This window comes from Lolium rigidum, chromosome 1 (genome assembly GCF_022539505.1).
Source record: "Lolium rigidum isolate FL_2022 chromosome 1, APGP_CSIRO_Lrig_0.1, whole genome shotgun sequence".
NCBI classification, from domain to species: domain Eukaryota; kingdom Viridiplantae; phylum Streptophyta; class Magnoliopsida; order Poales; family Poaceae; genus Lolium; species Lolium rigidum.
In genome coordinates, this window is record NC_061508.1 from 215342130 (window position 1) to 215354168 (window position 12039).

The 12039-nt window shown below is 41.4% G+C and overlaps 1 protein-coding gene across 1 annotated transcript; it reads right to left on the minus strand.

Moving 5' to 3' along the window:
* Positions 1-3679: 3679 nt before the first annotated feature.
* On the minus strand, positions 3680-9905 carry LOC124689774 (actin-related protein 3-like). Its single transcript, XM_047223248.1, has 10 exons — positions 9784-9905; positions 8729-8963; positions 8385-8639; positions 7545-7691; positions 5932-6024; positions 5464-5583; positions 4674-4784; positions 4453-4578; positions 4209-4301; positions 3680-3973 (listed from the first exon to the last, which is right to left on the minus strand). Exons 1-10 carry the CDS (start codon positions 9828-9830, stop codon positions 3893-3895), a joined length of 1308 nt encoding a protein of 435 aa, XP_047079204.1. The 5' UTR covers positions 9831-9905; the 3' UTR covers positions 3680-3892.
* Positions 9906-12039: the final 2134 nt, after the last annotated feature.

The following is a 12039-nucleotide window of genomic DNA, read 5'->3' on the forward strand; positions in this document are numbered from 1 at the left end:
CACTCTACTTCTTCCCACCAAGAGCGGCTTATTAAACAGTCATACGCGTAGTCATAATCTGCCTCCCTGCTCCAGGAGCCGTCGGCCCACTCATCCGAGACCATCCACTGCCTGAGCTTGTCTTGGATATCCACAAAACTTTGTAGGAACACAAAGTCAGTTCCAAACCTTGCAGCGTTCGGTTGGATCAACTCTCCAATCTTAATTCTCATTTGATCATGCAGCTCAGAATGATTGTAGAAGAACCTACATATCTGCTTGGCGCTAGAGACCACCGCATCAATTTTGGGGATGTTTCCGATGTCCTTGAGCATGAGATTAACAGTCTGAGCTGCACATGGCTGCCAAACAATGTGTGGATACTCATTGATGAGTTGACCACACGCTTCCTTGAAGCTGGACCCGTTCTCTGTCACAATCTGAACCACGAAGCCTTGCCCAATCTCCTCCACGACCACCTTCCGAACTGACTCATAGAGATATGGGACACTCCGCATGCGTCCGGTGGCATCGACAGACTTGTGAAAGAACATGCGCCCGTCGCAGGAGATCATGAAGTTCAGAATGGTCGTCCCGGTGGGTCCTGTCCACGAGTCACACATGACAGTAACACCACACTGACCCCAGCGTTGTTTCCAGTTGGCGATATACCTCTCCAGCTCATCATACTCAGCCTGAAGGCATGGTCCGTCTATTTCTGCCGCTGTAGGAACGTGCTGAACCGCCTTACCAAGCTGCTGCGTCAGTCTCATGGCCTCTCGGAAATGCGGGCAGTCGGCTTTCTCGCCGGAAATGCCGTTGGCGTGGAAGAACTTGGCCCAGGCTTCCCCAAGCTGCTCGCTGGAATCCTTTCCGATGGCACCCTGGAACCGAGGCAGCGTGGATGCCCTGCCGGGAGAACCTGGATAGTACCCGAAATCAGCAGTCACTCTCTGCCTAGTCCTCAGTGCAGGCTTGTTCTTTCTGGCAGCAACAGTACCTGCAACCCATCCATGTAAGCAAAAAAAAAATAGCAGCAGCAATCTGTAGGGGGGGGGGGGGATAAATCCCATCAGATGAACATTCTACATTTCTAGTGAAGATAGGAGACATGTTCCATCAGAGGTAATGTTCTGTCATTCCATCACACATCAAGAACCATACAAGGATGCCTATCACAACCTAGTACATATCACGGACTGAACTAAACAATGCGGGCTCTGAAGAGGAGACATATTCCATCAGAGATAATGTTCTGTCATTCCATCACACATCAAGAACCATACAAGGATGCCTATCACAACCTAGTACATATCACGGACTGAACAAAACAATGCGAGCTTTGAAGAGGAGACATATTCCATCAGAGATAACGCGCCTCTCTACAGTATGAAGCTAGTGCTGATGATACCCTAATTTCGTCTGTGACAGATCGAGAGCTCTACGGATCACTCCGGGGTGAGTTCGAGCGGAAGGCCATTAGTTTACCGGTGCGTGGTGAGCGCAAGCCCACGCGGACGCCCCAGCTGGTGCTGCTGCTCCCGTCATCAGAGTCCGATTCCATGCGGCGGTTGGAGCCCTGGTCTGGTCTGGTTTGGAGGAAGACGAAGTAGCCGCCGATGGAATGTTTGGGGGAGAGATGCTGGGGGAGAAGCAGCGAGCAATAGTGTGGGCCAAGTGGGCCTCCTAAGACCGGACAGGCCGAATGCAAGATGGCAAACGCGATGCCTTCAAAAGGACCCGGAAATTTTCAGTTCGATGTGAGGTTGGATTTTATCCTTCGATATTGTGTAGCACGAGGCAGAGATACACAACAAACAATCGTTGTGAAATTGTGATGTGTGAGGAGATCCAACTGGATTACTAGATCAGATGGATAACAGTCCTTTGATACATTGTGTAAAACCAGACAGTTAATAGGACAATCGCACCTCTTGCCGTAGTCCACCTCAGCTTCCAGGTAATTAGGCTGACATGAGATCATGGATTCACTAGTAGAAAAAAAGGCTTTAGTTTTTGGCTCCAAAGAGTATTAGCATCGATTGTGCTACGAATCCAGACTAAAGGTTGCATTAGCACTGATTCGAGAGGCCAGAGTTTTAGCACCGGTTCATGCGGGACCTTTCCTTTAGCACGGTTCGTGACACGAACCGGTAATAAAGGTTTTCCTCCTCCCCACGCACCTCCACCCACCCACCCCAACCCCCCTATGGAGCTCTGCAAAATATAAAAGAAAATGATAGAAAAATTAAAAAAATAAAATGTATTGAGATTCATATATGTTACACAACCTACTATTAGGAAAAAAATAATAAATTTGAATTTCGACTTTTTTCATAATTTTTTTACAAAAAGGTAAAATGGCATCAACTTTTGTATACGACGTCGGAAAAAAGCGTATAATATATCAAAATGATCGTGGGAAAAAGTTACATCCGAATCCACTCGAGTTTACCCGATTAGCCAATTTTTAGATTCTCAAAATTCCAAATGAAAATATGAAAGCAGGAAGATTTAGTTTTTTCCAGAAATTTAGGATTTTATATATTTTTTAAAAAAAATAAAATTAATAATTGCATGCTGCATAAAGATTACTATTACTTTCAGAAAATTATAAGATTTTCAAAAATTCAGGTTTTAGGTTTGGCAAAAAAATATTAAAAATTTAAAAATAACTAAAAATAATACAAATTAAAAAGTTAATTTTATTTATTTATTCAACATTATTATTACATCATTACTTTTGTTTATTAAAAAAATTATTTGGAATTTAAACAATATAGAAGTGCGACATCGACCAACATATTAATACTACTATCAACAACATATGTGCGAAGCACTTGGAAGCGGGACGGGAAGGAACTCGGAAGTTAAGCGTGCTAGTGCTGAAGTAGTGGGAAGATGAGTGACCGACCGGAAAGTTTAACGACTAGAGATTAAGTGTAGTTAGAGACTAACTGAAATACTAGAAATTTTGAAGAAAAAAAAAAGAGGGAGAGAAAAATAATTAAAAATGGATAATTTTTTTAACGAAATAGCTTTTCGTACTAATTCGTGTTACAAACCGGTACCAAAGGACTCCAGCCCCGCGGGCTACTCCGTGCCCACGTGGAGGCACTTTTAATATCGGTTCGTAAGGAACCGGTATCAAAGAGGGAGGCTTTAGTCTCGATTCATTAGTACCAGTTACCAAAACCGGTACCAAAGCCCCCTTGAAATCGGTACGAAAGATCATTTTTCTACAGGTGTTTGACGAGCTTGTTCGGTTTTCAACTTGTGTTGGAATAAATTGTTCCCTCGTGCCAAGTACACCAGTGCAGATTCCTCGATTGGGAGATCAGGCCTCAGTTGGCGACCATTCAAGCATCCTCTTCAATTTAAGCAAACAGGGTCAAGAATATCTCAAGAAACCTGAATGTTAAAGCTACAAGGATTAACTCTGCATCTGTATCAAGATGCCTATGTCAGGATGTAGGTCTTTGTCCAGGCAGAGATATCCTCTCTGATCTAAGCGTGAATCCTTTCAAGCTACTTTCTGTAAAGTGCTGCTGATTTTAATAAAATCTCTGTACAAAAAAAACTCCAATTACTTCTAGCATTCCAATCAAGCAGTGAAAGAACGTCGCCGTAGCCAAAGAAACACCTATAGTGCTCAGCAGTCAGGACACAGCGCCATACATAGCAAAACTCTTTCAGCCAGTCTGAACAATTGGGGAAAATGCGTGTACCACGAAAATTGGCTATAAATATGCACCTGGAACGGGGAGAGTGCTGGCTATACACAACATGGGTTACAGAACAGAGAGCTACATATTGAGCTACCAATCTAATGGCCCCAATGATGCTAAATGAAGAATCAATTTTGACTCTATTCTATTTGGAAAAACCTAGTAGCGCTACAAAAAAAAGAACTTCAGTACATCCCTTTGAAAACGGTGCTTGTTCGGCAGATGCTTGCTCCATGTTCCTCATACTCTTCCTTCGTGTGGCAGGACTGAATGAGAACAGATAAAGCACTTAATTCCATGTATATATCAATTTATTCATGTGGACAATAAGTATGATTGAATGAATAGCCCAATTAAAAATAGCACCATCAGTAGTAACACGAACTGAATGACTTCCAACTGAACCTTGGCCTTTTACCGACATGTAACAGTTAATATAGCAGAAATATACGCACTGTTATCCACTTCTGCATGTGAAATGAAGTGTCAAGTGACAGGTACCTCAAAAAATTCAGGGCTAGATGCAGCTACTGAACCCCCGAACCAAACTGCATAGCTCTGTATAGGATGGGTGACCACGTTGACCTCAACAGGCTGACATCACAATAATAGACAAATGAAACATACACATAATCAGTCACATGTAGACTATTGATTACAGCAGGCTTACATTGAAATATGAACATATATAGAAAAAACCAACTATTCATGCCATTAATAGAGAACCAAGCATTGCTGTACTTACTTTCACTTCCACATGATGACGGGCATTAGTTGCAGCAACACGATCATCTACTATCTTCTTTATATTATTTTGGAGTCTCTTGTGGAAGTCTTTAAACATGGTAGTTCCACCAGACAATACAATATTCTGCAAATAGTGCAGATTTCATACAGTATCACATTATCAGCATGTCACTCCTTATTGGCTTATTCTTAGATGTCTGCAGAGCTCAAAGAAAGCACCTTATACAAAGCTCTCCTCGTGTCAATTGGTGCAGATTGAACACAGCTATCAATCAGTTCAGGTAAAGGAGTGGAGAAATCAGCAGAGTACATCTCAGGATGGAAGAAGATCTGCATTAGTGTAATTACAGAATTACACCTGATTCCATCTACTCTTCTTGTGTCAAGTTTTCAAGAGCAAGTGCACATGGAAACTGTCACCTCTTTCTTCTAATAAAACATGTAACAACCAACAACATTAAGCTCACAGGGAAACAAACATGGAGTTATTAACACCTGGATTTCTTTAGAGCTTCTAGAATATTTCATAACCTACCTATACCAATGCTAAACCATAGCCCTGGAACAATCCTGAGCTACTTATTGTTTAGTTCCTCTGTTCCCGTTTTATAAGGCAGGCTTAATTGGTTGCCAAATGTCCTATAAAATGGAACGGAGGGAGTATTTATGAATAACCGAAACATGATCCCAGTTCCCAATATATTAGTCAACCTGTCTTCCAGTCAGATGATTCTATAAGTACATAAGGTACTGCAGCCTTCAAGTTTAAACAAACAACAGCATCCATTGCTCTGATGCCTGCTGACAAGAGCTTAACATGTGAACCATCATATTAGCACTTTCACACATTTAAACCCCCATTGTTTTCCTTATTACTGAAGATCTTAAAGAGTGAAATGATTTCTTCAAGTAACCATAAATGTTCCACCATACTATGTAGTTTTAATCCAATAGTGTAAACCAAAATAAGTACAGTGGATAAGTATAAAAATACTGAGCACGGACAAACCTCTGGTCCAAGAAAACGCTCATATCCAATGTCAAATGTGTACGGAACCCCAGTCTTTGGTTTGACTGCGGACCATTGTTTGACATATTTACTAGGCTTGCTGTCAAGTTTCTTGAACTCCTGAAGTTGTAGAGTTCGATCAATAACCCCATATCATATTTGTGAACACATGAATTCATACAGAAATGAATGCATAAATGAGTTGGCATTGCAAAAGAAAAGCCCGAAAGGTAGGTGTTAGTCATTATTAAAGTAACACAAGAAAATATATGCAGCATGTAAACCAGTTCCATGACAAAATAAACACATTTCAATAGTAATTTCTGCAGAGAGAATATATTTTAAATTTTGGCTTACATGGAGAAAATTTAAGTCTCAACTATTCCACTGAATAATATACTTGTGATCATTGGGCAGTAAAGGACAAAACACATAAAATCAAGACATTAGTTCTAAGCAACACAATACCTTGACAATGTCTGAGGAAGTATAGCAATACGTTTCTTTCACCCTACGAGCTATATCCAAAGCATCATCAGGTGGAAGAAGCTCACCTCTTTCCTGCATATTGCAAGATGGTAGTAAGTACTAACAACATTTTTTATTATAATACAAGTCTTAATAATCATAGAAGCAGTCATGTACGTGCAGAAATCCACTGCCTCTGATCACCAGTATATGCTGTTTTGGGGACCCAGGGTATTCAAGATGAAACTTCGACCGCCGATTTATATTAATATATGTTGCTTGAGTATATTTTCATAATGGATCTAGTCATATCTTCATATTCATAGAGATGGTCAAATTTTAAAATGTCTGACTAGGCCAAATCCAATATCGACAAACATTTGTGATTGGACAGAATATCATGTTTCGCTAGCTTCTGCAGAATGGACCACAACTAAATATTGAGGGCAGATGACATGTTGTGGTTTTGCAGCAAAATGGAGTTCTTACCCAGATGGCAACAAGCAAATTCCAATTTTCCATCTTAAAGTATGTATTTTCATTCAATCAGTATTCATTAAATTACAATTTAGATTAACAGGCCACTCAAATACTACGGTAGCACTAGTAAATAGCTATGGTTCAATTTTTTCTATATTCGTGTGGTTCAAATAACAAATAGCAATGCTTCATGATAGATCATGTTAACAAAATTAATTTCTTGTGGATCATGTAAGGTCTGCAGGCAAAATATTGGGGAGACTGGAACCTCAGATATCCTTACAAAAGGAATGGAAATTCTTCCAAGCTGATCAATCAAACCATCCGTTCAGGCAAGCGCAAAACTAACGTCAGAATGACAAGCAATAATGCACAACCGATCGAGGGCCTATCCACTAACGTGAATATTGATCAGGAGGCTTCACAAAGCTAACCCATGAAATTATTTAACTGATTAAGAATCATTTTGAAATTGTTGACCAACTTGTAGTGTTATCCAATTATCACTATCGTTGAACTATCCAAACAAATATTATAACAGTAAGAAATATTTACTGAAGTACCTACAAAATAAGTGATGATCTCTTGTTAGGGTAAAGCAATCCTACAAATAAAAACTTCTAGCGATAAAATTCAATTCTCTAGGTAACTCCATACCACCGAAATATAGATGCAACTGCGTCAACATTAGGGCACCCTCTACCCTCTTCAAAAAATTGAACCTAACTTTTCCAATGAGTAAAGTGAGTACAGGGTACCCTAATGGTGGCCTACTTGCATCTAACACTCAAATTCCATAATTTAGTAAATTGCTATTCAACTGTTCTGGTTTAGTAAAATACTGCACAAACTCGCTTCTACTAATGTACTCCCTTAGTACAGTAATATAAGATGTTTTAGACACTTTTAAAGTAGACTAGATACAAATCAGAAGGAGTGAATCTACACACTAAAAATAGACTAGATACACACAAAAGCGAATGAACCTTCAAAAGACCTTAAACGTCTTATAAAACCAAACAGAGGGAGTACTTACAATATACCACTGCTAGATACAGAACCTATTTATGAACAGCAAAAGAACTTTGACACCTTAATGTAACCCTAGAAAACGTGGGAAGAACATTAAATACCTGTAAGAGCTGCAGAACAAACTGAGTTACATCACTTCCAGATAGAGGAAAAGACTTTATGCTGCTCCCAATTACATAGCCGTTAACAACTGGCACAATATGTGGGGCTCCATCCCCAATGTCAACTACTACACCTGTCATATCAGACTGACAAAATATATTGGTCAAATTTAGTGAGAACTGTTATATCCTGCCAGAACACTTGTTGTTTAGATGAGTCTACTTTATCAATGTTCATTTCTCCTAGAGTTTAAATAAGCATTGAGTTTGCAGTTGTATGTGATTTTGCATATTCTTTGCTGCTATTTATGCCTAGAACACAATAAATAACAAAAATATCTTTGCAGAGCTTCACAATACGAATTCCCAGTAAAGACAAATTTTAGCTGGCAGTAAGTTAATAAGCGCTCACTATGGCACCAGCAAGTGATAAAAAATAGCAGTAATTTTATGATTGCCACAAAATGGTTTCATTTATTTCAGGTTTTATTTACGCTCAAAAAACTCCATGGTTCATACTGGGATATATGTCCAAAGTGATATAGAAAAATATATGCCCAAAGTGATATAGAGGTTCCAGGGGCTGGCAAGCAACAGGTATGCATGTGTAGTGTTAACCAAAAATGAACTGCGATTTTGTCAGAAGATGCAAGGAACTATGGTCTAAATTTGTTAAAGGGGAATCTATCTTAATCGGTATGAGAATAATACGAGGATTTTACATTGGCAATCTGTTAAATCGTTCACAAGGCAGTGTGTTCCAGTGAAAAAGATGAAGTCCACATGTTGATAACCATACTTGATAAACATAAGCATGAAAGGAGGTGATTCAAGACCTACCTCAGAATCTGACTCCTCTTCAGAAAGACTTTTCAGATACGCAAATCCAGCAGAGAGGCTGAGCACAGATTGGACAGAAATATATAGACCAGGGACATTAAAGGTCTCAAACATTATTTCTCCCATACATTCACGACTTTCAGGCGTACTGACGGGGCTATCCGTAAGAAGGAAATAGTGTTCTTCAGGATTGCAGCGTAGATAATTGAAAATGGATTGCTGCCAGAATCTCTCCATTGTATCCCAATCATTAACCTGGAAAGCAGAGAGAGGGACATGACATGGTGGCATATTGCACAAACGAAGGACAGCGTAATAACGAATGAAAATGTATATATGCATACCTGACCATGATGAATTGGGCTTCTTGAACTGTACAGGCCACTAGATTTGAAATGCGAGAGAGCCTCGTCCCCGATAAAAAAATCAAGGTCGGCCATGACACCTGCATTGTACTGTGCTAACCAATTCGCACTGCTGCACTGCTCTGATTGGTCCAAGAAAGATTCATTGACAGCTACTACGGTAGGGATGGTGAAAGTTGGTTCAGAATTGCCAGCGAACCCAAGCTTGCTATACCTACACATAGAAACACACAAATTATGTACCGTGCCACATAATTTGCGTGCGGGCAGTTATGTCCTGCCTTCTATCGCTTTCTTTTGCATGTAATAATACACATAATACATCAGAGAAGACACGCTATAGTACTTCACAGTAGACTACAGTCTAACAGCAACGATAATGTTAAGATAAAGCACTTGAACAACATTACAGATATAATCTCAAAAGGTTTTTTTCGACAAAGATAATCCCAAAAGGTAGAAACAGTTTCGTTTGTCGAACAAAAGAATCGCACATGAAATGGGTAATATCTCTGGATGTTGAGTTGATAGATCCAGCATTAAACAGACAAATACTGCATTACCGGCGCTGAATGGACCGATACCTAGTTCAAGTAACGATGAAAATAAGATGGCTGTAGTAGTAAGTCCGTCAACCCACTTTTGAATAATTATTACTACCTTGGGTACATCATAGTAGTACTCTTTTTCCTCTAATAACACCCATCAATGAGCGTGGTTTGTATTATAGGTTCAGGTTCACCGCACGCTAGATCACTCAAGCTACTACTGTGAATGTTGCCTCCCAATTAAGGAGCGAGGTCGCATGACACGAAGTCACGAAGCACATTTGTTCCCAAGCCAATCGGCAGCCCGATCCGACCTACTACCATTTCACCACCTACCGCGGTCAGTGGGAACACCAGGAAGACACACTCGCCTTCCTGCGCCCGCACAAACGGGAGAGAACAAAAAAGGAGTAAAACCTAGCTACTGATGCAGGCGCAGACGCGAATCACGCGAGCGGGGTCGGGCGGAGGGATTGGGAGTTTTACCCTGTGCCGTTGTCGAAGACGACGGCGGGGCGATCGGAGGGGTCCATCTAGGAGGGCGGCGGCGGCGGCGGTTCCGCGCCGGCTCATATCTCGTCCGCGGCCGCCCGGGGAAGCATGGGCGGGCGAGGGCTGCCCCGATCGCTCGGGCGAATCGGTGCCGCGGCCGGTGGGGGGATCGATCCGCGCGCAGCGGGGCTGGGGCGGGGTGGAGAGCTCCGGGGAGGAGGGGGGCGCGTCCGGTGCCGGTGGGCGGTGGTGGCGAATGGGGTGGTTGATTTGGTTGACGACGGAAGCGGGAAGGCGAGTCGCAGGGAGGGAAGCTTGGTCCTGGGTTGCCGTGGCGTGGTCGGAGATGGAGGCGCACTAGTAGGTGTAGGTTGGGTCCGCACTTGCTGCACTTGTGGATCCCAACCAAACAAACCACACCACAAGGAGCACAAAAGTTCGGATGCAAGATAGTACCCGTCCTCTTTTTCTTAAGCAAGTGATTCGATTTTATTTATCGTAAGCAGATCAGAATCGAAGAAAACACCACATACGAACAATAACAGGGCATGTTTGGTTCATAGCAATGTTGGGGCAAAACCATCGGAACAGAAAAAAATTCTTTGATGGCACTATTTATCCATCAAAGCAATTCTTGGTTTAGGTTTCATAGAGAAATTAAAGGGGTTCTACAATCCACTCATGGCTCCTTTGATTTCTAGGATAGAAAAAACATAGAAATATAAAAGATATAGGATTGACATGTCATGTCTACTTGAATCATATGAGAAATGTCTTTGATAGTATCAAAGGAAATTTTCATAAGATATGAGCTCATGCTTTTTTTGTATCGGATTTGTACTACAAAATTCCTACATGATCGGTTCCTATGAGATATGCTCCTTTGAATCAAACAATTTACGTTGGAAAGTTTTCCATAGGATCCAAATACTGCACACTTTCTATGCAAATCCTATGAATCAAAGGAGTACTCAAACCTATTTTTTACATTCATATGCACAATGAAAAGCAAAGGTCATAAGTTGCATGGAAATGACCTACTCTTACCTTTACATTTATTTTAATCATGACCATGAAACTCTACAACACCATGCTCAAGCTTCGAGGACGAATTGTTCCATCTTGGGTACACTACAAAAAAATACCCCCTTACCCACAGGATTTTTCGGATCACGCACGCAAAAAGTACCTGCAAAAAGTTTTTTTGGCCAGCAGAATATTTCTCGGTGTCTATAAAGGGGGCAAAAAATTATGGATCGTGGCACGCTCAATAACGACACATATTAGTGTCGTGGTAGGTGCCAAGATATCCCGGCAAGAGGAAATGCCATGGTAGATGAATAAAGTTACATAATCCTACATCGTGGATCCTACATGGGATGTTTCTCAAGTGTATCTCGCCGATAGGGCATCCATAACGGGAGGCTGCTCAAGAACATCTAGCCGATAGGTGTGCCCCACCACGGAAAAGCTTAATAATCGTGTTTTATCACCGGCATGTCCCCACTTTCTCTTTAACCGCTCCACCTCTCCATGAAAGCTTCAGCGGGCGGCGGCGGCATCGACTGATCAAGAGCTACCCCGAGGGCTAGAGCTGGACTGCATGACATGCTGGTACGTGTACGTGATCTATGAATATCTCGATTTCGTCCCATGCAGTACGTGCTTGTTGATCGAGATATGATTATCGCATCTGGGAATGTCTCTATTAGCCAAATATTTGGGGATTTCTCTATCTCACACATGTACATGGTTGTTTTTTTACTTTGAAGTATGACACTAATGTACCTGCGAAAGGACGATATATCGTCTAGAGGGGGTGAATATGCATTTTTTTAAATACGGTTTTGGACTGTAAGAATGCGAAATTAAACTAACGTTTATTTTACAAGCACAAAACCTAAATAAGCTAGGTTGAACTAAGTGATTTAAGCAAGATGGCTATCACAAGAAAAGTGAACTCGGGTATAGAGATAATTGAGGCACACGGAGAAGAAGATGTATTCCCATGTTCCCTCACACGAAGTGAGGTACATCATGTTGGAGAGATACGGGTTACCACGAAGGTCTCGTGAACTCCACGAAGGCTCACCTTCTTCTCCAAGCCAATTCCACGAAATACAAAGGAACGTTCCTTATGGCAAGCTTTTCCACCACTCCAGAGATGGCAAGCTCCATAACCACTTCACAAGCTCCATGGGAGAAGTCTGAGACTCTTCACGATCTTCCACAAAGAGGTCACCGAAGCAC